This window comes from Eptatretus burgeri, chromosome 10, assembly GCF_056783735.1.
Source record: "Eptatretus burgeri isolate ZD-2024b chromosome 10, Ebu_testis_v1, whole genome shotgun sequence".
Taxonomy (NCBI): Eukaryota; Metazoa; Chordata; class Myxini; order Myxiniformes; family Myxinidae; genus Eptatretus; species Eptatretus burgeri.
In genome coordinates, this window is record NC_140970.1 from 58,062,921 (window position 1) to 58,089,509 (window position 26,589).

Genomic DNA, 26,589 nt, shown 5'->3' on the forward strand with positions numbered 1-26,589 from the left:
TACCCCCAAAACCTTTAAGACACCAAGGAACTAAAAGTCCGAGGACCCAAAAGACCCAAAAGTCTCCACGGACTCAACAGACCCAGAGGATCTGAAAGATCCTGAAGAACAAAAAGACCCAAAATATCACAAAGACCCAAAAGTTAACTTTTGAAATGGTGAACTTTTGTTCACCATTTCACTTCATTCATTTTCTCTGTTGTTCTTCAAGTGAAGAACTTAAAGAAACATCCTCCTCATCTTCTTGAATCACGTCATCTTAACATCAAAATATGTTCGAAGAGGACTCCGTCGAAATTAAGCTGTCAACAGATCCCTTAAAAAAGGGTTGAAATAGCACAAACGTTTACATTGTGTGTTAGAAACGTGAACAAGTCAGCCCTGGGAATCTGATTTGCTAATAGGCAGAATAAACGGGGGGTGGTTTTCATACACTGTACGTTTGAACAAGTCGAGTGATCGTGTTGGGCTATCCAAGTGGTGAGGTTTCCTTGTCAAGAGATTGAAGGAATGAATGTATTTGAGTGTGAACATGGTTCGCATCTGAACCTCATTGGAGTCTCTGGAACAATTCTAACCAGACACTAAAGGTAGAGTGGAATGATTTTCTATAATTATGGGAGACGGTTTTACTGCTGATTTAATTTTACTGAATGTAAATCTGCTGTACTATGGATATTATAACTTGTCCCAACACCTGAAAATAATTTTCTGGAATACATAAAATTGTTATTTCTTGGAATGCATAAAATTGGTAAAAAGAAAGCTCGAGATGATTTTTTTTTACCTTCATCTGTGAGTTTCGGCACGTTTCACAATTTTCCGTCATCCATGAATGGTTAACAGTATCTTGGAAAACAAAATTCTGTGGATGTACCAGCTAAAATGAAACGAGTTGAACACTCCCCTCTTCGTCCATGTGCAAAACCCTCAAAGGACACCACACCAGTTGAAGAAGTGTTTTTAATACAAACCAAATCATGAAGAACTTTGTTGAGAAATAACTGTTTTAATACAAACCAAATCATTAATAACCTCAGCCACCAAACTCCATTGAGAGCAGCAAGTACAGGTTGACACAAAATATGCAGGGAAGTGCAGGATTGATTGTTTGCTGGCATCTTGTAATTCAGATGTCTGTCATACTGTGGTATCTGGGGACGGCATAAGGGGTGGTGTGAGTGGGGAAAAAACGATTCAGAACACAATAGTTCACCATTTGTAAACTCGTATGAAATGATCTCAGCAATAAGCCATCAAAATTGACACTTGGACTGGTACAAGGCCCGAACCAATGTGGGCTCGACCCCAAATTTCAGAAACGTTTAAGCATACTACGTACTGCATGGGTTTTGCTGAATTTTTCCCTCCTTTGTTCGAGTTACCCCAATCACGGGAAAAGAAAGTGTCTCCACACGCACTGACTTAAAGTAATTTTATAAGTAGAACCTCTATTATCTAGAATGGTCAGGACCAAACAGTGTTTTGGATCAATAATATTTCCAGTTAATGACATCATCGTTTATTTTTTTTTTGAAAAATATTTAAAACATTTAAAAACCAAAATGTCACATTACGTTGTACCCTAACCCTAATATCTAAGCTAAATGCTTACCCCCTCATTAACCTCCGCCATCGAAGATCGGAGGTTCCTGTTTTCACCCCTTTCTGTTTGTTTGTTGTGAACTGTTCTGTTTGTTTCTCTAATCTCTACCCAGACAGAATTCTCAACATTATTTCCCTCCTTAATTTTACCCCTTTCTTGTGATACAATGTGGTATTTTACCCAGATTGCTACTCCTCCTCCTATTCTCTCCTTCCTATCACACCGATACACCTTGTAGCCTTCTCATCCTGTCCTCCAGTTACTCTCCTCCTAAAACCATGTCTCACTCACTGCAACAATATCGTACTTCTCGCCATCTACTTTGGCCTCAAGCTCTTCCATCTTATATTATTTAAACTCCTACCATTGGTATAGAACACTTTAACTTTTCTATTTTCTTGCCGAGCCTTACTAATCACAATTAGATCATCAGTTCCTTCCTGAATAGCTTCCCCACCCTCAGTTGACCTAAAAAAGTCAGAATTCCTTCATCAATTCCCACTACAAACTACGCTGCCCCCTTTCTATTGAGCATACGGCCATCATTCTGGAAACACCTCCTTCGGCCCCAAAATGTTTCCCACTGCTTCTCAAATGTAAAACCTTTCCTCCGGACGCTATTCTTCCAGCCATTGGTTGACATCTGTCGCTCTGCTCTGACTTTTTACATCATTTCCTAATCTTGGGAGAATCCCAGAAAATATTACCTCACAACCCTTTGCTTTCAGCCACTTAACCAATATCCTGCATCTTTTTCAAAACCTGAGTAAACTTTCACTGAATCATTTGCTTCTGGGTGTACCACAACCAACATCTTCCTACCATGACCCAATATTATGTCATTAACCCTTCTTTCAATATCCCCAAACTCCTGCTCCTTCAAAACTGCACAGAATTCCATGTCTACGATCCTTCCTGCAGAATGACGAATCTCCATATTTAATAGTCTCATCACCGACAAAAACTGTCTCCCAGACATCATTCCTACCAATCTTGATTGCTGCACATGCTGCACATTCAACACAGCCTGCACTTGCTGCACCTTCACAAACTGACTGCTCCCATTACACCCTCACCACTGCATGCAGTATCCCAACTTCCTACTCCCGCTGCTCCCTCACCACTGCCTGCTCCCGCTGCACCCACAACACTGCCTGCTCCCGCTGCAGCCACAACACTGCCTGCTCCCGCTGCAGCCACAACACTGCCTGCTCCCGCTGCAGCCACAACACTGCCTGCTCCCGCTGCAGCCACAACACTGCCTGCTCCCGCTGCAGCCACAACACTGCCTGCTCCCGCTGCAGCCACAACACTGCCTGCTCCCGCTGCAGCCACAACACTGCCTGCCCCCGCTGCAGCCACAACACTGCCTGCTCCCGCTGCAGCCACAACACTGCCTGCTCCCGCTGCAGCCACAACACTGCCTGCTCCCGCTGCAGCCACAACACTGCCTGCTCCCGCTGCAGCCACAACACTGCCTGCTCCCGCTGCAGCCACAACACTGCCTGCTCCCGCTGCAGCCACAACACTGCCTGCTCCCGCTGCAGCCACAACACTGCCTGCTCCCGCTGCAGCCACAACACTGCCTGCTCCCGCTGCAGCCACAACACTGCCTGCTCCCGCTGCAGCCACAACACTGCCTGCTCCCGCTGCAGCCACAACACTGCCTGCTCCCGCTGCAGCCACAACACTGCCTGCCCCCTCTGCAGCCACAACACTGCCTGCTCCCGCTGCAGCCACAACACTGCCTGCTCCCGCTGCAGCCACAACACTGCCTGCTCCCGCTGCAGCCACAACACTGCCTGCCTGCCCCGCTGCAGCCACAACACTGCCTGCCCCGCTGCAGCCACAACCACTGCCTGCCCCGCTGCAGCCACACCACTGCCTGCCCCGCTGCAGCCACACCACTGCCTGCTCCCGCTGCAGCCACACCACTGCCTGCCCCGCTGCAGCCACACCACTGCCTGCTCCCGCTGCAGCCACACCACTGCCTGCCCCGCTGCAGCCACACCACTGCCTGCTCCCGCTGCAGCCACACCACTGCCTGCCCCGCTGCAGCCACACCACTGCCTGCCCCGCTGCAGCCACACCACTGCCTGCCCCGCTGCAGCCACACCACTGCCTGCTCCCGCTGCAGCCACACCACTGCCTGCCCCGCTGCAGCCACAACACTGCCTGCTCCCGCTGCAGCCACAACACTGCCTGCCCCGCTGCAGCCACAACACTGCCTGCCCCGCTGCAGCCACAACACTGCCTGCTCCCGCTGCAGCCACAACACTGCCTGCCCCGCTGCAGCCACAACACTGCCTGCTCCCGCTGCAGCCACAACACTGCCTGCTCCCGCTGCAGCCACAACACTGCCTGCTCCCGCTGCAGCCACAACACTGCCTGCCCCGCTGCAGCCACAACACTGCCTGCTCCCGCTGCAGCCACAACACTGCCTGCTCCCGCTGCAGCCACAACACTGCCTGCTCCCGCTGCAGCCACAACACTGCCTGCTCCCGCTGCAGCCACAACACTGCCTGCCCCGCTGCAGCCACAACACTGCCTGCCCCGCTGCAGCCACACCACTGCCTGCCACCGCTGCAGCCACACCACTGCCTGCTACCGCTGCAGCCACACCACTGCCTGCTACCGCTGCAGCCACACCACTGCCTGCTCCCGCTGCAGCCACACCACTGCCTGCTCCCGCTGCAGCCACACCACTGCCTGCTCCCGCTGCAGCCACAACACTGCCTGCTCCCGCTGCAGCCACAACACTGCCTGCTCCCGCTGCAGCCACAACACTGCCTGCCCCGCTGCAGCCACAACACTGCCTGCTCCCGCTGCAGCCACAACACTGCCTGCTCCCGCTGCAGCCACAACACTGCCTGCTCCCGCTGCAGCCACAACACTCCCTGCTACCGCTGCAGCCACACCACTGCCTGCTACCGCTGCACCCACACCACTGCCTGCTCCCGCTGCAGCCACACCACTGCCTGCTCCCGCTGCAGCCACACCACTGCCTGCTCCCGCTGCAGCCACACCACTGCCTGCTCCCGCTGCAGCCACACCACTGCCTGCTCCCGCTGCAGCCACACCACTGCCTGCTCCCGCTGCAGCCACACCACTGCCTGCTCCCGCTGCAGCCACACCACTGCCTGCCCCCGCTGCAGCCACACCACTGCCTGCCCCGCTGCAGCCACACCACTGCCTGCCCCGCTGCAGCCACACCACTGCCTGCCCCGCTGCAGCCACAACACTGCCTGCCCCGCTGCAGCCACAACACTGCCTGCCCCGCTGCAGCCACAACACTGCCTGCTCCCGCTGCAGCCACAACACTGCCTGCTCCCGCTGCAGCCACAACACTGCCTGCTCCCGCTGCAGCCACAACACTGCCTGCTCCCGCTGCAGCCACAACACTGCCTGCTCCCGCTGCAGCCACAACACTGCCTGCTCCCGCTGCAGCCACAACACTGCCTGCTCCCGCTGCAGCCACAACACTGCCTGCTCCCGCTGCAGCCACAACACTGCCTGCTACCGCTGCAGCCACACCACTGCCTGCTACCGCTGCAGCCACACCACTGCCTGCTCCCGCTGCAGCCACACCACTGCCTGCTCCCGCTGCAGCCACACCACTGCCTGCTCCCGCTGCAGCCACACCACTGCCTGCTCCCGCTGCAGCCACACCACTGCCTGCTCCCGCTGCAGCCACACCACTGCCTGCTCCCGCTGCAGCCACACCACTGCCTGCTCCCGCTGCAGCCACACCACTGCCTGCTCCCGCTGCAGCCACACCACTGCCTGCTCCCGCTGCAGCCACACCACTGCCTGCTCCCGCTGCAGCCACACCACTGCCTGCTCCCGCTGCAGCCACACCACTGCCTGCTCCCGCTGCAGCCACACCACTGCCTGCTCCCGCTGCAGCCACACCACTGCCTGCTCCCGCTGCAGCCACACCACTGCCTGCTCCCGCTGCAGCCACACCACTGCCTGCCCCGCTGCAGCCACACCACTGCCTGCCCCGCTGCAGCCACACCACTGCCTGCCCCGCTGCAGCCACACCACTGCCTGCTCCCGCTGCAGCCACACCACTGCCTGCTCCCGCTGCAGCCACACCACTGCCTGCCCCGCTGCAGCCACACCACTGCCTGCCCCGCTGCAGCCACACCACTGCCTGCTCCCGCTGCAGCCACACCACTGCCTGCCCCGCTGCAGCCAAACCACTGCCTGCTCCCGCTGCAGCCACACCACTGCCTGCTCCCGCTGCAGCCACACCACTGCCTGCTCCCGCTGCAGCCACAACACTGCCTGCCCCGCTGCAGCCACACCACTGCCTGCCCCGCTGCAGCCACACCACTGCCTGCCCCGCTGCAGCCACACCACTGCCTGCTCCCGCTGCAGCCACACCACTGCCTGCCCCGCTGCAGCCACACCACTGCCTGCTCCCGCTGCAGCCACACCACTGCCTGCTCCCGCTGCAGCCACACCACTGCCTGCTCCCGCTGCAGCCACACCACTGCCTGCTCCCGCTGCAGCCACACCACTGCCTGCTCCCGCTGCAGCCACACCACTGCCTGCTCCCGCTGCAGCCACACCACTGCCTGCTCCCGCTGCACCCACACCTCTGCCTGCTCCCGCTGCACCCACACCTCTGCCTGCTCCCGCTGCACCCACACCTCTGCCTGCTCCCGCTGCACCCACACCTCTGCCTGCTCCCGCTGCACCCACACCTCTGCCTGCTCCCGCTGCAGCCACACCTCTGCCTGCTCCCGCTGCAGCCACACCTCTGCCTGCTCCCGCTGCAGCCACACCTCTGCCTGCTCCCGCTGCAGCCACACCTCTGCCTGCTCCCGCTGCAGCCACACCTCTGCCTGCTCCCGCTGCAGCCACACCTCTGCCTGCTCCCGCTGCACCCACACCTCTGCCTGCTCCCGCTGCACCCACACCTCTGCCTGCTCCCGCTGCACCCACACCTCTGCCTGCTCCCGCTGCACCCACACCTCTGCCTGCTCCCGCTGCACCCACACCTCTGCCTGCTCCCGCTGCACCCACACCTCTGCCTGCTCCCGCTGCACCCACACCTCTGCCTGCTCCCGCTGCACCCACACCTCTGCCTGCTCCCGCTGCACAATCACCACTTTCTGCATCCTCAGCAACCTCACTCCACAACCGTAACCGTCAATTTTCAAACAAGTTTCTCACATTCAGCTACTTGCAGCAAATTATCTCTTTGTTCCTTCAACTTCATAATAACTATCCTCAAGAGCGCTAATTCCTCACACTTCTGAGAATGGTGAGTACCCTCTGCTTCCCCTATTCTTGATGTGGCCCACATTGAGCATCGATCACATTTTATCTCGTCCTCCTCCTTTCTCATTCACTCGCTATAGATACCCTTTTTCACCACCATATTCCGAAGGCCCAAATGACAAATGCTAAATTTAACACTTGGCCCACCCCATCCCCACACACCCCCATGCCCCAGATGGTGTCTCCTTGGGTTAACCTGAGGCGGTCCCTTCGGATGGGTGCCTGGAATGTCCTATCCTGAAGAGAGGATGATCACCTGTCTCTGTTATCATCTGAGCTCAAGTGTTTGAACATCAGTATCGCAGCACTTTCTGAGGTTCGGAGGCCAGATATCAGCAAGATCATGGCGGGTGGTTGCACCAACTATTGTTCTGGTCACTCTGATGGTGACCATGCCCAAGGATTGCTGTTCCCGTGCCCAAAAAGCTGACTCAAATGATAATTGAGGTCACACCGGTAAATGAGCATATTATGAGACGAAGGATTCATCACTCCTTGGGTGTCATATGCCTGGTCTCTGTATATGCTCTGACTCAGGCCCCTGTGGTTCTGAAACTGTGAATCAGAATTGAATCAAAGAATATCAAAACAGATGAGCCTGAAAGAGGTATGTACATTTAAAGTATGAAATTACATCAATTATATGACATCATTTAACTGGTTGTACATTATAAAAAAACTTTTAATCAATGCCAAACATGGATCTGAAGAGAAGCAAATGACACGCATGAACTCATGAGGCTTGTATTTTAATACGTTCTTCATGTTAATCTTCCTACCTTGGCGTTGGCAACATTTTGGCTTGAATCTCTTTCGACAATGGCGAACGCGTTTAAAGATTCCTTTCTTATTTCGCTTCACCTGCAGGTACAACAGGTCACAGAATCATTATATCGAATCAATACTGTTACATCTGCATTTACTTATCATAATACTGTTACATGACTTTTTAAAAAATATCCCCTCATTACATTCACGAGATGAGAAGGCTCTGAAAACAGTACACTCCCCTTACTAATGATGTCACCACCAATGTATTCTCCACCATTAAAAACAACAACAACACGTTCTCATGATTGTTGTTGATCCGATTTATTAATGTGGCATCATCGGATATAGATTATGTGCAAACTTCTGATAGAGATAAATGCTGAATAAGTACGTCATTTTGTGAATGTAATCACGTAATGTTGCATTGTGGTGAATGTTTCTTCCACGTTGGATCCCTCCATGAAAACAATCTCAATACCATGTATGTCTACCTCTGGCAGTAATCGAGGTCCAAGGATTGTGTTTGCAGTAATATGTGCAGTTTGAAACCAATTGTGTGGATGGGTCGTGCATCTGCATCAGTTCTGAGTGGGAGTCGTTAATATGGCATGTCCACTCCTGAGCTTATTCCTTGTTGATCCAGTTGCATAATAACGTCTCCTGAGGTCATGAACAATTCCTCTCCTGGTATATAAGAACCTTGCAACATGGAGAATGGAAGACCTTGCTGGAAGGTGTCCAATGATTTGATTCTTCACATTTTTTGACAGACGTGGCGTTAATGAATTGTTAATAAAGAACTAGAAGGGGTACCTGATGAAAAATTAACTTTCACACTTTAAAAATAGTCTGAATAAATTATTGAAATATCGGCTGCTTTTTTTGTATCCTTTTCTCACCTGTGTTGGAAGTAGAGCAAAAGGCGGTGTATAATCAGAACTACTGTTTGATGGGGTTATATATTACTGTTTTATGAATAAAACAGAAATGTTTAAAACCAAAAAGTATTGAATATAGCAAGAATTTTCTGAATCTAATGGATATGAGAAACAGGATTGAATGAGACTCACCATCATTATAAGGGAAGAAGAAGATGGTGTGGTTGGAAGAGGTTTTGTTTTCATGTAAATGGCCCATAGATCTCAACTTTATCATACTGTTTGAAACCTTACTCAACTTTATCATACTGTTTGAAATCTTACTCAACTTATCATACTGTTTGAAACCTCACTCAGCAATATCACACTGTTTGAAACCTTACTCAACTTTATCATACTGTTTGAAACCTTACTCAACTATATCATGCTGTTTGAAACCTTACACTATAGCATACTGTTTGAAACCTCACTCAGCAATATCACACTGTTTGAAACCTTACTCAACTTTATCATACTGTTTGAAACCTTACTCAGCAATATCAGACTGTTTGAAACCTTACTCAGCAATATCACACTGTTTGAAACCTTACTCAGCAATATCATGTTGTTTGAAACCTTACTCAACTATAGTATAGCATGCTGTTTGAAACCTCACTCAGCAATATCACACTGTTTGAAACCTTACTTAGCTATGGCGTACTGTTTAAAACCTTACTCAACTTTATCATACTGTTTGAAACCTTACTCAATTATAGCATACTGTTTGAAACCTCACTCAGCAATATCACACTGTTTGAAACCTTACTCAACTTTATCATACTGTTTGAAACCTTACTCAACTATCATACTGTTTGAAACCTTACTCAACTATAGCATACTGTTTGAAACCTTACTCAGCAATATCACACTGTTTGAAACCTTACTCGGCAATATCATGTTGTTTGAAACCTTACTCAACTATAGTATAGCATACTGTTTGAAACCTCACTCAGCAATATCATGCTGTTTGAAACCTTACTCAACTATCATACTGTTTGAAACCTCACTCAGCAATATCACACTGTTTGAAACCTTACTTAGCAATGTCGTACTGTTTGAAACCTTACTCAACTTTGTCGTACTGTTTGAAACCTTACTCAACTTTGTCGTACTGTTTGAAACCTTACTCAACTTTGTCGTACTGTTTGAAACCTTACTCAACTTTATCATACTGTTTGCAGATTGGCCTTGATTAGTGGTATCCCCTGCAGGACAATTGCAGGCGAACGAACGCAGGTAGGCCGAGACTGAGCTCCTTTTATATTGTAGATGTTTGTGCTTTTTGGATGATCCATACATGAGTATCATGGAAAGACTGTTTAAAATTTCTTCAGAATGCCTTAAGTCCCCTCTAAAAACCTCAAGGTGCACGAGTTGCACGTGCTGAAGAATTATTACACGAGGCAATTATTTGCAATCACGTGTTCTACGCATCCCTCGTGCCAAAAAGGCCCTTGGAATGAACGCTAGAACAGTTCAACAATGACAAAATAAATTCTACATGTTTGGTTTCTTATGACAGAGTATATAACACGAGAGAAAAGTTAAATCTGGAATATTCCATTCAACAATGTACTCCTTCAGATAATTATAACATTGCACACAGGACACGGATCACAACAAATGTACATGTCGTTCACTTACAAAGCACGAACCATGAGACGAGAAACACCAGAAATTTTCAGACACGACCAAGACAGTTAACTGCAGTGTCTTTGCCATTTATGAAAGGGTTTGAAAGAGCTTCTTCTTTCTTTAACGGCCACAATTATTCCAACGTTTTTGTGGGGTTTTCCTGGGAAAGTTTTAGCCCAAGTCTTTCACAAACTGGCTGGCCAGGCCTGATGTTCGGCGAAGTTGTTTTGTCAGGAATTTGGTCATGTCAGCGATAGCTCGCCCACTCTTCGTGAAGGACATCATGGTATCTTAAATTCACATCAACTAATACTGGCAGACGGGACACCCTTTTAACATCCATTCAAGGGATGACATGTTGAATCATTCTGCCTGTGAAACTTCAGGCTATCGGTTTATAACTCGGTGTGCTGTGACAAGTCCTCAACACAGTGCCACAGTACTTTTGTAATTAGAGGAAGATAAGGAACACCACTGTTTTCTTAATATCACTCTGCTGTTGTATTCTCATGGCTAAAAAATAAAGAGGTCAGGTATAAAGAGGTTTGATCAGAAACTTTGCGTTGCCGTTTTTCAGAACAGAGCCGGACATTCAGCGCTTCGATTCTTCAAAACGGGCACAAGTTTCTCAATCGTGATAAATGTAATCTCAAACCTGATTGCTTCTGGTAATAGTTTTTAATAAATTATTTGACTGCGTTTTGATCTTTAATGACATATTTGATAGAAGAGTCATTCCACCTTGTATCACCGGAGGCCTCCCAGTTGACCCCTCAGATTTACTTTAAACTTTCATAAAATAGTTCCCAGGTATCAAAATGAAGCTGCGTAAAATTTTAGGTCCACAGATGCGGTCAACTCCGAGATATTGAGGGTTGAAAATGTGGTTGTGGCGCTATTTTTATGGTTATTGCGAGCATCACAAAAAGAACAGCTACTTTTAAACTCCCACAACTTTTTAAACATTAATGCTAGAACCTTGAAATTCTCAGAGATTATTCTTCTATAACTGCTCTGTAAGAAACAAATATTAATGGAGTATACCTCTATTAATTTTTATGACCTGATCAGTTGAAATCCAGAAAAAAAATGTTGGTTTTGTATGAAGACCCAAATTTGAGACCCCATATATTTATATTGAGCCATCCCAGAAGCTTGAATTTTTTTCAGTTAATAACTATGGTAGTAGTATTCAAATACATGTTTACTTTTCTTAATCAGTCATATATAATACAGTCATGATCCCTCAAAAATTAAAAAAATTTCATTTTTCCCCGAAATTCAGGTGAGGATTGCAAATATATGACACTTCAAATTGTTCACCATTGGAGAGAGCATATTCAAATTAACTTAAGTCTAACATTTCAATGTGGTATAATGTTTCTATCAATATTTTTAAAATATTTGAATAAATGATGTTCTGCCAGTGCTGTGCGCGTTTGTGTGTGCTCTTAAATGAACAGTCCTTTTACATGTAGTACATATGTGCAGTACATGTATATACAATGTACAATACATATCATCTGCTATTAGGATACCATGAACACAATACTTTGAAATTTGAATTTGTAATTTTTTGTTTCTCATTTGTAAATAGCAAGAGCTTAACTCATCTGGCTGGGGCTAAAAATAGAACTCAGGAATAGTGGCTGACCTGCTGATGTCAGCAGTGTATATAGTTACATTCAAGGGAGGACATTTGTTGGGTTCCTTTGGTCCATGTGATGAAAGTTATTGATGCTCCCCTAACGTCAACTGGGAGGCAGTACAAGCTCGCACCTGACTTGGAAAAGCAGATCAAGGACCTATTCAAATCATTTACGTGAAATGTTTTATTACATTGTTATTGCAGTATGTGATATATTTTTGTATTCTCAATTTGAATCATAGAACTAATCATTCATGATTACCATGGTGCCCACACCATACACACACTTCATGTATTCACGACTGTGTCAACAACAGTTTTAAAAAAAATAGAAAATATATATATTTTAAATATACCACTTTGATATTTGACACTTTTATAAACTTGAATATGCTCTTTCCAATAGTGAACAATTTGAATTGGTATACCTTGTCATATATTTGCAATCCTCACCTGAATTTTGGGGGAAAATGAAAATTTTCAATTTTTGAGGGATCATGACTGTATTATATATGACTGATTAAGAAAAGTAAACATGTATTTGAATACTACTACCATACAGTTATTACATGAAAAAAATTCAAGCTTCTGGGATGGGTCAATAAAAATATATGGGGTCTCAAAGTTGGGTCTTCATACAAAACGAACATTTTTTTTTTCTGGATTTCAACTGATCAGGTCATAAAATTTAATAGAGGTATACTCAGTTTGATGTTTGTTTCTTGCAGAGCAGTTATAGAAGAATAATCTCTGAAAATTTCAAGGCTCTAGCATTAATATTTAAAAAGTTGTGGGAGTTTAAAAGTAGCCGTTCATTTTGTGATGCGCGCAACGACCATAAAAATAGGGCCACCACCACATTTTCAACACTAAATATCTGAGTTGACCGCATCTATGGACCTAAAATTTTACGCAGCTTCATTTTGATACCTGGGAACTATTTTATGAAAGTTTAAAGTAAATCTGAGGGGGTTAACTGGGAACATTTTCTTAAATTTGGTGATTTCAGATGGAATGACTCAGAAGTATTATGAAAAAGATTAAGTTGATAAAATTAGAATCTCCTTTTTCGGCTGAATGGCAATGCGGATTTTATTTCATGTGAGTAATAAAACTTCAAATGAACTTGCATCATTGTTTGACATATTTCGTCAACCACTTTAAATCTTCAAATGATATTAAGTGCATGACGTTATAATTTGCTCATCTCAGTGAAAAAGTGTGAATTTTGCTCTTTCTTCCAATGACTTGTGGATAATATTTAGTTTGGTGTGCCGGGAGGATTGAGCAAACTCGAAAATGTTCTGTGAAATAAATAAATAAGGCTGAGAAGCACTGTTCGAGGACATCCTGCCAGCCCGAAAGGAGTTCATCATTCTTTAAAACAAACCAATATCATGTGAGCATTCATGAATTGAGAGCGAGCCCATGGGCCTTTCAGAAAGCGGACAGTTTTTTGACTGGCGGTTACAATCCTGGATGGGTCGTCACTCCAACGCAGGATACTCGACTGATAGTGCAGGAATTTGTAAAATGTCTTCCCTTTGTGAAGGACAGTGGGATCTTTAATATTCACCAAATGAAGCCGTTTCAGGCAAATGATTTTCTTCACTAGTGCCCCGAGGGCTGTGGCGGTAGTCTCAGTTCTCTAAAAAGGCTTTGTGCAAAAATCTCTGAGAGAAGGGTGTAAATAAAGGAAGGAAGGTGTATGAGGCTGGATGAAAGGCTGAGAGAATTGAAACTTTGCAGCTTGGGAGGATTACAAACTGTTTGGGGCTTAATAGATTATTATTTTTCACAGAGAATCTCCTCTCATCCTACCCTCTTTGCATCCTTCTTTCTGTAATTCGTTTTGCTTTGTTCGCTCATGTTTCTGTCTTTCACTCTCTTTCACACTTTGACGTTCGTTTCCCCTCACCATTTGTCCTCGTCATTCATTTTTTCCTGCATCTTCTGCTCCATGCAATCACTTTCTTCCTTATCTCCTCACATACCTTCACTTCCGCATCCCCATGTTTGATAACTCCGTCGCTGGACTCCGTTTCATCTCTGGCACCAAGGCCTCCTGTCAGGAGATGCATTAAATACGTGCCACGAGTGATGTCACTGCCCCATGGGAAAAGAGCGGTGCTGCGGCTGTGCAAATAACAGTAGGGGAATGGAATGGGGGCAGGGGGAGTCATCCCAGTTTCGGTCAGGACGTTGGAGCCAGAGTCAAGTGGAAGGTGTGCAAGGGGTCTGTCCTATCCCCATCTATTTCTTTCTATCTCAGCTCATTTTTGTCACCAATCATTCATCTTATTATCCTTTGCCAATTGCTCATCTCTCCCTTCCACATCAGATGCACATGATGCCGGCATGTACTGTCAGGTGTTAAGTCATTGAAAAATGAGCGGGTCTCTCGCATAAGAGAAAATTGGGAATGTAAACATGCTGCAATTGTTGTACAAATATGTCATTCCATTGTTTTCTCTGCTTGTAAATACTTGTTTGGCCTGCCATTGGGAATACTTGCATTTTTTATTACTGCCACTGATGGCAATTTCTTTAAGAAACTGTGTCCTGACACTCTTTCTCTTCTGATGGTGGAAAAAAAAAAACAGCTTGGATTCATTACCTGAGTTCAATTTCAGATGCGGTTACATGACGGTGCCGCTCGGCCGACGAACCTCTACACAACATCCAGCAGATAAGGTTGCTAATAATTTTGTTGTGGCTTGTAAAAAGTTTTATGTGGAGGTTTTATGAAGAGAGTTAGGCGTTGATATGGTTAGTTTCACTAGTATAGGAAATAGCACATATGTTCCTTGTCATAAGTCACTCCAAGATAGTATCTCTGAGCATCACGAAGTTTTAGTTAATAATTTCAGTATGAAACGTAAAGACGTAAATCTTTGTATTCCTCGGCTTTTCTGGATCCCTAAGCTTCATAAGAACCTGTACAAGTATAGGTTTATTGTGGGTGCCAGGCAGTGTTGCACCAAATATTTATCAGTTATAGTTGACTCAGGTTACAAGTTGATGTGGGACAGTTTAGGAAATATTGTTAAGCAATTGAGAAGAATTCTGGTATGAACACTTTCTGGGGCATTAATTCTTTTTTCGAGTTCTTCAAGAGGATTTGATGCCTCAATATTGTTGTGGGCCGGGGGTCCGCTGGCGAGAACGACCACTAGGTGGGGAAAGCTTGCATTGTCTCCCACCAAACTCCCAGGAATTGTAGGCCGTCGCTCGGATAACTCCGTGAGACGGCGGGTCGTTTAACCGACCGTGGAACGCCAATATCTCGACCGCGTGGCATAGGGTTATTTTGTCTAGATCCAATGTACCTAAGTAACCACACAGTCTCGGCTCCCGGGGCATCCACGCCCTCGCTGAACGCCTGGCCGAACCAGATTCACTCTACCGGCAGCGGTAAAATTACATCTACCGACTACCACTCTGCCACCCACCTTTCCGGCTCGGATGCAGTCGAGCGGGCCTGCCCAGGACGTCCCGGCTACAATTGTCCGATTACTGGGGATAAAACCCCGCCTAAACTCAGATCCGAACCATGCTGGACCAATGCAAGAAGGGACAGAAACGGACTGGGAACATTTCTGTGATAATTTCTTTACAGTAAATGAGGACACAAAGCAAGACTTAACGCGAATATGCAAGCAAGGAATATTTACAATAATCCAAAAACACTTATTCAGTTCTACTTAAAGACGGGCCCACACGCAGACACACACACACAAATTAAAATTTGTCGATTCAGCGTCGATGATCTCTACCACGTCCGCTCGCTCCAAGCTTCGCGTCGGAATTCGGATCAGATCAAGAGGGGCGTAGCCAGTGGGGATCAGAGGGGAAAGAGCGGAGATCAAACCTCACCTCACGAACCCTATAAAAAGGCGCGCAGAGCACCAGTTCAGGCAGTCGGTCGGGGTTCGGTGTGGTGTGAAGACCAAGATTCGAGTCCAGTGGAGGGCAGTGAAGGTCTGGGTTCGCCGAGGAGACGGAGCTGGGAGCACAGCAGGCCAGCCGTGCCACGCAGAACTGCGCGTTCGTGTGTGGGACGTGGGGAGAACCGGAGAGAGGTCGCCAGCCAGCATCGAACGATTCGAGGTGATCGGGCTTCGGGACAGTCCGAGCAGCGCTGAGGGACGGACGGGCTCCGAAAGAGAGCATCAACTCTGAAAGAGCATAAAACCCATTCGTTCCTCTGAGGCGTTGCTGGCTGGGCCCGAATCACCAGGCCGTCGGACGGGGCCTGGTCCGGACCGTGGTCACGACAGCTGCCGTGGGGACGGGACGTCGCGGGTCGCCCCAGTGAAGCACCTCGAAGGTGAAGGTAACCAGCCCGGCCTCGCGGAGCTTCTGCGGTTATCACAGCTCCGTGAAATAATGACCCAAGAGGTCCAGTCTACCCCTCGTCTTTCCTGTGGTGTTTCCTTATTTCTTTTGAATGAACGTTGTAGCGCCATGTCCGTAAGTAGAACTGTCGATGAGTGACTGTACATAATAAATAGACCGTGGTAGCTCTGTCTTGCTCGCGTCTTGTCCCTACCCCCATTCATTGCATAATTGAATACGTGCATCGTTTGCATGCATGACTGCATCTCTGACCGTCTACATGCAGAGATGCCAACTTTTGGAAATCAGAATCAGGGAGGATTTGCAACCGACACCAAATAATGTGCGCTAAGCGCACATCTCGAGCGCAGAGCGCTCGACCCTTGCGGCGGAGTCCAGGGCCCGCCTTAGGGCCCTGGAAGCTCTGGGGTTCTAGACGCTCTCTTGTGCCCTCTGAGCCCTATTTTGGAGCATTTAACATGTTAAGAATTCCCACTTTTTGAACAAAAAAAGGGGAAAATTGTGCACTTTTTAATGTTACATGTATGTTAATATTAGTAAGTTAGGGGACAATCAAAGATTAACAAAAAGCACAAAAGAAGCAATATTTTTCTTACCTTACTGGCTGGTACTACTGCTGCTTGCTTTTTCCATGGCAGCTTTGCTGAGTGACAGCTGTGTGGCTCTTTTAGCCATTCTGATTATGTCTTTGCTGTATTCTCTCTGGTAGCAAGGGGTGCTATGAGCTAGTTTTTCAATTAAGAGAGCTTCCAGGGTTTTGACACTCAAATTGGGACGAAATTCAGTATGATTTTTTCGTACAAGACTGAGTGCTCGCTCACATGATGCGTTCGAATGAGGAATGACCAAGATTCCCTTCATCACTTTGCTCAAATTAGGATACTTCTTGGCACCAGTGCAGGGATCTGTGAGCTGTGAAATCCGATGCCACTGCTCATCCACTCTCACTGTCTCAGTAGCAATTGTAGCTATGGAGGCGTCTGCCTGGTAGTGAGCGAATTCACTCTCAAGACTGTCTATGTCACTATCACCGCCACTGAACAGACAGGGGAATTTCTTGATGAAAAACTCCACACAGTCAAACCCCACTTCTTGGTGTAGCTTAACATCCAGCACCTGAGCATGCTTAGCTAATTCATCATCTAGCGGCCAGGTTTTGAAGATGTAATTGCAGGCTTTCACATAATATGAGCGAACTGCACTGAAGAAACCTTGGATGTCTGACTCACTCAGAGTGAAGGTGGATTTCTTGAGACTCCTTTGTTCCCTTATATACAGTTTGGCATCGTTCCCAATCATGAGGTCCTCATCATTCTTCTGATGATGTCTGTCAGAGAAGGGTACATTTACCAGAGCAACCGATGACACCGATGGTTTCAAAAACCGTACGAAGATATCTTTCAGAAGACCATTCAATTCTCCGTGCAGGAGATGAATACAGGGTTCGTCTCTTTGGAGCAGAAGATTCCCCTTCTCAAAAAGCTTGTTAGCATATCGAAGGAAGAAACAATAGAGTTTTGTTTGTGGAGACAAGAACATCCTGTTGACACGTTTTTCTCTAGATTCCTGCACAGTGTTTGAGGAAGATGCGCTTTTAGTTGTAGAACTCGTAGTACACTTAGCCGCAGGGCTTATCACACTTGCGTTTACTGCCAGCAGAAGAGGTCAGACTCGTAGTACCAGATCCAATTTTACGTTTGAGGAGAGAGCTTGAGGTAGGTGCAGCCAAGGAAGAAGACCTCTGATTCGAAGGTTTTGCTGAGCTTCTATCAAGTGATTTGGCAAAAGCAGAACTTAACTTGGGTCCTTCTTTGCCTGTAGATGGGACTATCACAGTCTTTCTCGACTCTGAAGGGATCTGATCTGTATATGATCGTGATGAAGGGCCGGTGATGCTACCTGCTCTCAGCATTGGTTTTGGTGCTGTCCCTGCTGTCTTCTTCGCAGCAGATACTGCAGTGGTAGTGGTGAATGCTGCTCCACTAGTGCTTGATCCTGCAGTGCCAGTACTGGCAGTAGATACAGTGCCGTCCTTCTTGCTCGTTGTTAGAGTCTTGGCTACAGTTGGTTGCATTTTTCTTCGTACTTCTTCTTTGAAGAAGAGGCGAAGTGGCTCCCACTGTTCAATCAGCCTGTCTAGGCACTGACCAAGGGACAGCCACCTTGTTGCGACATGCTTCAGAATCTTGTGTGTCGGGGCATCACAGAGTTCTTGCAGTGCTTTCACTCCTTTGACGCGTTTACTACTTTTGTCCAAGTAGTAGTAAATATCGATGAGAAAGTCATCTAATTCAATGGGTAAGGCCTGAGCCGCCTTCTTGGCCGTATTGTGCATCATATGGCAAGGGCATCCCATGATGTAGCACTCTGGATTTTGTTTGTGGATATAAGCAGCGACTCCTTTGTGCTTGCCCACCATGACAGAGGCATTATCAGCACAAAAGGAAACACAATTTCCCCACGGAATTTTCCTGTCACTGAACTCATGATCAAGCAGTTTGAAAATGTTTTCTCCAGTGGAATCTTGTTTGCACGCAGGCAAACTTAGCAAACCTTGCTTCACAATCCCAGCACTGTTGTCATAGTACGAAATCAGGACAGGATATAGCTGGGCCTCACCACTGTCATTGCTACCGTCTGTAGCTAGGCTAAATGGAGCGAGTCTAGCAATATCGGCAATAGATGAAGCAGTAACATTTGACAACTCACCAATTATTGCTGAAGTTTTTGTTCTTGCACATCCATACTTTGATGCAACTTCTTGAATCTGGAAACATCTTTTGAAATAGAGGTCCAGCATGATCTGAGACTGATATGGGCAAGTTATGTTCCACAATAAATCCACTAAAGAGAAGTTCCGCTCGGGTAACATCCTCTTCCTCGCTTGTCCCTTGTTTGGTGAAATAATTCAGAAGTGTACCGGTACTCGTGCTCGAAGATCTCTCCTTTGCAATATCTGTGTGCCGTTTGCTTCCAACGTGCTTCCGAATATCATCGCGACCTCCGTGCTCAACTGAAATATCAACGCTGCATACTGTACAATACGCATGATGAATTCTCTTTCAGACTTTCGAATACACGGGTATTGGAGACTGTATTCGGTCTTGTACTTCTGAGACCATTTCTTGGTCTTCGTAAGCTTCTTTTCTGCCATTTCGTAATCAACATCGAGGGCTTGAAGCATCGGTAACTTCGAAGTCGATGTTCCACAGCTGCAGCGCGACTCGTAGAACTCTAGCGGCTGTTCAACACCGCACGGTGGTCGCGACCGCCGGGCTGGTACGGGGCCCAGCTGCATGCAGTGAGCGTATGGCATGCATATACACTGTGCATACATACCGCATGCACTGTATTGCACACATACCGCATGCACTAAATCTCAGTGCATGATCGCATAAGCGAGATCCAGACCCAATGTTTCGCTGCTCCTCATTTGAATTTGCAATTTTTTACGTACAATTTGGTAGCAGCGAACGTTATGGAGTTACCACATGCTATATGTAGCAGACGATGCTTTTCATTCAATTCTCATACTAGTACATTCTGATTAGTGAACAGTGCAAAAATATCAAAATTTCGGGAGGATAAGGATAGTGATCGTAAGGGCGGGAGTTTGGGTGAATTTTCGGAAGCCTCCCGATGAAATCGGGAGGGTTGGCATCTGTGTACATGCATGTTTGGTTGTGAAATAAATGTGCTTGTTCAAATGTTAACCCGTTCGTTGCGTCCTTTTCCCTAATTGAACTGCCATATTGCAGTCGGAATATAGTTGGTTGTTAAATAGCCGATAAAAGTGATCGGGTCCAACGGGGCTGCGCGATAATACCCCGCTCGGTTATCCCAAAACGAAACGAGCTGCTTAAGCGGCTCGTTTCCAAGCGGCCCCGTTGAGGTACTCTTGGTAATCTACCCGCGCGATTAATTAGGTAAATCGAACATTTGGCAATCGGACCCTGTAGCGCGGGTAGAGTACGGACAAGGTTGTGGTGTGGTTGAAAACACACCCATGGCTGGTTTTCGGCGTTGATCCGGAAAGCCGCGACTGGATTGTCCGTTTGGTGGGCGAAGCGGCTGCTATTGGTTAAACGCGGTCGCTCGCACGCCGGCGGGTGGGAATCCACAACTATATATATATATATATATATATATATATATATATATATATATATATATATATATATATATATATATATATATATATATATATATATAAAAAATATATACATATAGTTTTTGGGCCCATCTCTCAATGGTGAAGAATCACAAAAAAAATTTAAAATTCGTTTCCTGATTTTGATATTCACCAAAATCAAATCAATTCATCCTTGTCACACACCCATCCTGTCCACCAAGTTTCATCTGAATCAGTTTACAACGTTTTTAGCAAACTCAATGGTCATCATTTAAAAAATTCTCAGATCGAGATTCGGATCTTCACCAAAATTGAATCAATTCTTTGTCACCCACCCAACCTGTCCACCAAGTGTCATCCAAATCTGTCCATAACTTTTTAATATCTTGTGCTCTATTTTGTTTTTAGCCCTACTCCTTAATGGTGAATAATAACTTATTAAAATTCTCATGTCCAGATCCAGATATGGATCTTCACCAAAATTTAATCAATTGGTCCTTGTCATACACCCAACCTGTCCACCAAATTTCATCCGAATCAGTCCACAACATTTTGAGATATCGTGCACACAGACAAACCAACAGGGTTGAAAAGATAACCTCCATCCACCTTCGGTGAAGGAAACCAGTCTGTGGAATGACTTGGTATGGAGACACATCCAGGTGGGAAAGTTGTCAACCGTTCGAGGAAAGAGGATGGAACAAATGAGCAACCAGAATAGCAACGTCCAGGTGAACGTGTGCACGTGGGGTCGGCTATGACAGCACAATGACCTATGGGGAGGAAATTGAAACTTGCAAAGAAAATGATTGCGTGATGAAAGGTTAATGGGGATAATAATGATCATGGGTCAGAAATGGGGATGACAACAAATGGTGGAACAGTGCTTGCCTGAAGTCTGAGAGGAATGAACCAATTTCGAACAGCAAAGAACCCCATTTTCATCATAACATTCAATGTGCTTGCTTTCAAAATGATCCACCTTTCTGGCACAAGATAACATTACACTGTAAAAATCGACTCAACGAAAAAACACAACATAATTACCTGTTTCCTCTGGTTATCGTCGTCATTTTCAATTTCCTCCTCACTCTCCACCTGCTGCAATTCCTGTTCAATGCCTTCCATTTTTTCTTCCTTTTGTCCCTTAGATGAAGAGCTTGACGTCGTATTTTTGTCTTCATCCGTATCAGCTATATTACAAGTTCCTTGAAAGAAAGATAAATTTGCACGAACATTTGTACTCATGTGTTGTATTAATGAACAAGACTAGTATTGGAATTCTTAGAGAAGAATTATATGTTTTGAATTTCCCATTTAAGGGGCAAAGTTTTTATCTGGATCATGTTGTTGTGACAGTTTTCATTGATGAAGAAGTGAAGACAGATTTGTTTTAAAATTACATGTATTGTGACAGTTTCTGGTCCATTCCGTTGCCTGGTTCGAAGATGATGAGTTGCTTAGCAACCATGTCAGCCACCCAGCGCAAAGATGTCCAGTCGGGTCCCACGCCCAGTGTCGTGTTACCATGCCAATTTCAACCTATGTGCTGGGCGAGTGGCACGCCCTCAGCAAGCACGGGACTGATCTTAGCTTTTGTCCGATTAATCAAATGTGCGCGTGATGCAGAAACCATAGTGGTTCAATACCACGGCCAATCACTATCTCAAACTGATTTTCCCCCAAATCGCAAGATGAAGCCGTCGCAAGCAAGCAGGATGAGTCGAAGACCAAGTCGGATTCAACAAGTATTGGTGGTATGGTGTAAAATAAGCACGTATATTACAAAACAAGCGATTCATGAACCCAATAATTGGTGAACCCATACCGAATCTGCGCCCTTGAACAGTCCATGTGATTGAACCTTAAATAACGTATGATTTAAGGCCTCACACACACACAACAAAAGACTCAGATCACCACAAAGACAAGCAAGGTTTGGTGGGCCCAACAACATTTATTTGCTTGAGGTTTGGCAAAATAACAAGCTCAAATGAGCTAAGATCCTCGTCCTCTTAATGATGACGTCATAAAAACGAATATGACGTCATTGTGATGTATCAGGTTTGCGATAAATTATCTGTGCTAATGCCCGGCTTGATTCCCGCAAACAAAATTCAAACAGCTTGCCTAGTTTTGGAGATAATGGTATAGGCGATTTCCATTAGTGGCGATATTATGACGTCAACATTTTTTCGAGGAAGAATTTCCAAAATCGGAGATGGTTACTGCCTGAAGCGTGGGCTTTCTGCATATACATGGCAAGTTTCACGAAGATCCGATGAAAACTCTGGGTTGTGAAACAAAAAAATGTCAAAAAATAGGAATGACGTCATAAAAATTGATATGACGTCATAGTGATGTATCTTATGTGCGGTAATTAATCTCTGCTCATGCCCTGTTCGATTCCCGCAAACAGAATTCAAAAAGCGTGCCTAGTTTCCGAGATAATTTTTTAGGCGATTTCCATTAGCGGAGATATTTTGACGTCATAACTTTTTTCAAGGAGGAATTTTCAAAATCTGAGATGGTCACTGTCTGCGTGAGTGAGATCTGAGATTAAAGAAATCTGAAATTTCTTACGCGAGTAAGACTTAGAGATCCTCCACGAGGATCTAAAAACACTCCATTTGACCTCAAGCACTGGCATGTAAAAATCGGACATGTGCCGTGGCTCGAGGGATATTGGATTGAGGAAGCCTGCTGTGAAGTGGGTAAAACGTCACCTGAGCCCGGGTCTGCTCTTGCTTCTTGCTCAAATTAGCGGAGTAGATCGAGTTTACTTTTTGCTTTGAAGCGCTTTTCTTCTTCAAAAAAAAAAAATATATGTAATTAACCCCTCCCCTTCCCCTCTCGAGTAGCATAATGTCTGAGTGGAGACAGAAGGGAACTCGGGAAGGACTTGAATGAGATATATCGTTAAGGGAAGTGGGGTCGGTTGTTCCTCATTTAAGTGCCCCTTGAAATAATTTACTGGATGATGATGTCATTGGCATCCAGATCTGGAACTTGAGTTAAATAAGTCAGAAATAAACATTAAAAAAAAATCAAAAAGACATGCAAGGATGGAATCCCCCAAAAACGACCAAACAAGGGAGGAAGGAATGAACCAGGTCGGAATGACACCACAAGCCAACACCACAATCCTTTTGCAGATTGCCATCATGACATCTTTTGACATTTTTCCATCTCATTCCCACAACAAATAAAATGCACAATGAGAAAGCCTCTGAAAATGGAAAGCCCATCAGGTCAGGTCAAGTATGGGAGCACGCGCCAGAGCAGCGCGTTGCGCCCACTTTCTGCCAGTATTCCAGGGGCCTCTGTCTGGCCATATGCCAGGCAGATGCCTGGCCCATCCCCATCTCCTTGAGATGCTGATCAACCTGCTGCAACCACGAGGCACATGGTCGTCCATTGGCCCTCTCCATTCACGAGGCTCCCTCGCTGAGAGAATCTGGTGAGCTGGATCAGCGTCAAGGAAAACGAGTCACATGTCCATATAGCCGCGGCTGATGCTCACGGACTATGCAGGTAACTAATCTCATTTGAATCTCTCTCAGCAACCGCTCGTTTGACACAAACTCTGACTAGCGATAGCCAAGGATTCTCCGAAGAGAACTAGTACCAAAGGAATTTAGTGTCCGTCTCAGATCCCTGGTTAGAGTCCAAGTCTCACATCCATACAGCAACACTGGAAGCACCAAGGACCAGAACACTCGGACTTTCGTCCTCCCGCACAGGTACTGGCAGCGCTTCACCCCATGATCCAGTGAATCCATGACTCCCCAGGCCCGACCCAGCCGTCTGTTAACCTCTGGTTCACAGCAACCAGCAGAGTCATGAATATCACTGCCAAGGTAAATGAATCTCTCCACGACTTCAACATCCTCACCACAAACAGGTACAGTCAGGATAGCAGCATCCAAGATGTCATCAAAAGCCTGGATCTTAGTTTTGACCCAGGAAACCCGTAATCTCAGCGGCTTTGATTTCTCATTCAGCATTCCGAGGGCCCCCAAAAGGATATCTAGAGTCTCCGCAAAAGACTGCATAATCTGCGAAATCAAGGTCAGAGATGTTGACATTCCTAAACGATGCACCGCAGCTTGATCTCTCCGACATCCTCCCCAGAATCCAGTCCATACAAGTGCTGAAAAGTGTGGAGGCCAGTGCACACCCCTGACGAACTCCAGTCACAACTGGAAACAAGTGGTGCCAGGCACAACAAATCCCACCCATTTAAGGCATAAAGTTATTTTGGGGATCAAATTTAAATTTGATACATCCTTAACCCCGATCTTCACAAATATGCATTTTTCACTATAGGATTGTTAGGATTTTAAGTTACAAATAGAATAGGGTTCACTATAAGCTTAGTTTGAAGTAAATCGGATCATTTTTGACGAAGTTATGAGCGAAAAACGATTTTGACCTTTTCGTGACCTGACCTTGACCTTTGACCTAATTGTACCCAAAAGTTAATGGGGTCGTCCAAGGTTCATTACCCACCTGTGGATACAATTTGATAGTGTTTGAGCCAGCCATTTTCCTGTAAAGTTGTATTTTCGTAACCATGTTTTAGTTTTAATGGAAAATTTGTAATTTTAACCGATGCCCATGACCCCCAAAACTTCAGACCCTACCGATCTTCACAAATATGCATTTTTAGGTCATCTCCACCGAGATGACCTAATAAAGCCGGACCAAATGTCCGTACGTCCATCAACAATTTTTCTTTCTGATCTTCATGAAACTTAGTATGTGGGTAGAGGTCGATGAGTGTTGCATAACGATATAACTTTTGTCCGGGTTCAGGCTCAAGGTCACGAGGTCACGTAATTTATAAAAATCGCCATTTTCAAAACCTATCTAGTCTGCCATTCTACAAGATATTCGGCAACTGTTTATTGATTATGACAGTTAAAAATATTATCTTGTATCTAACCGGACAGATTTTTGAATTTCCGTCCCGTTTGGCCGCCACGTAACCTGGAAGATGGTCAAAAACACCTCCCGGTACAAAGAAAACTTTTTACTTCTGATCTTGATGAAATTTGGTATGTGGGTAGAGGTCGATGAGTGATACCCAACGACATATTTCTTTCCTGGATTCGAGGTCAGGCTCAAGGTCACGAGGTCACAAAAGTTGTGAAAGTCGCCATTTTCAAAACCTATCTAGTCTGTCATTTTAGGAGATATCTGGCAACGGTTCATCGATTATGATAGTAAAAAACATGATAGAGATGACCGTCACCCCCACACGGGGGTAATTTTTCACTATTGGAATGGGTAGGATTATAAGTGACAAATAGAATAAGGTTCACTATAAGGTTAGTTTGAAGTAAATCAGATCATTTTTGACGAAATTATGAGCGAAAAACGATTTTGATCTTTTCGTGACCTTGACCTTTGATCCAATTGGACCCAAAAGTTAATGGGGTCGTCCAGGGTTCATTGCCCACCTGTGGATTAAATTTGATAGTGTTTGCTAAAGCAGTTTTGCCGTAAAGTTGCTAACAGACAGAAACAAACAGACAAACCAACCGGACGATTACAATATCCCGCTCCCTCCCTCTGGGGGGCGGGATAATAAGTCAGAGATGGCACCACCACATCTCATAGCACTCTCAGTTCCAGAGTATAGTTCAGACATCAGATCGACCAGTTTTCATGGTACTCCACGAAGACCAAGAATCCTCCAGAGGGCATCCCGATTCACTGAATAGAACGCTTTACAGAGATCAACATAGGCTGCAAGCAGCCCCTGCCGAAACTCTCGTCTGCGTTCGGTGAGGACCTGAACAGCAAGGATTCGGTCAATCGCTGACCTCGACGGTGTAAAGCCTGACTGCTCTGGATGCTGGTGCTCAAGCAGATGGTGGCAACCCCTATCAAGAATTATCCCAGCAAAGACCATGCTCGGCACTGAGAGCAGTGTCACCCCTCGGTAGTTGTTGCAGTCTTGGCGATCACCCTTCCCTTTCCAGAGACGGACAAGGCCCCTCTTCCAGTCAGTTGGGATGATGCCCGTGTTCCAGGCAGAGCACAGAAGTGCATGCAACGACACGAGTGCAGCATTTCCATCAGCCTTGAGAAGTTCAGCATGGATGCCACAGATCCCTGGAGCTTTACCACATTTCAACCGGTTCACCGCAGCCTGTGTTTCCACAAACGAAGGTGGACCACAGTTGATTCGAGGGTCAGCAACAGGGATTGTAACACCCCT

At 46.1% G+C, this 26,589-nt stretch overlaps 1 protein-coding gene across 1 annotated transcript in view; it reads right to left on the reverse strand.

The window, feature by feature from the left end:
* Window positions 1-949: 949 nt before the first annotated feature.
* The window catches only part of LOC147018649 (uncharacterized), a 119,928-nt gene continuing 94,288 nt past the window's right edge, over window positions 950-26,589 (reverse strand). The window contains exons 13-15 of the mRNA XM_085898531.1: window positions 21,408-21,568; window positions 7,678-7,759; window positions 950-1,154 (exon numbers count right to left, since the gene is read on the reverse strand). Of these exons, the coding sequence (XP_085754657.1) occupies window positions 1,141-1,154; window positions 7,678-7,759; window positions 21,408-21,568 (257 nt within the window). The 3' untranslated portion in view covers window positions 950-1,140. The remainder of the gene's footprint in view (window positions 1,155-7,677; window positions 7,760-21,407; window positions 21,569-26,589) is intronic.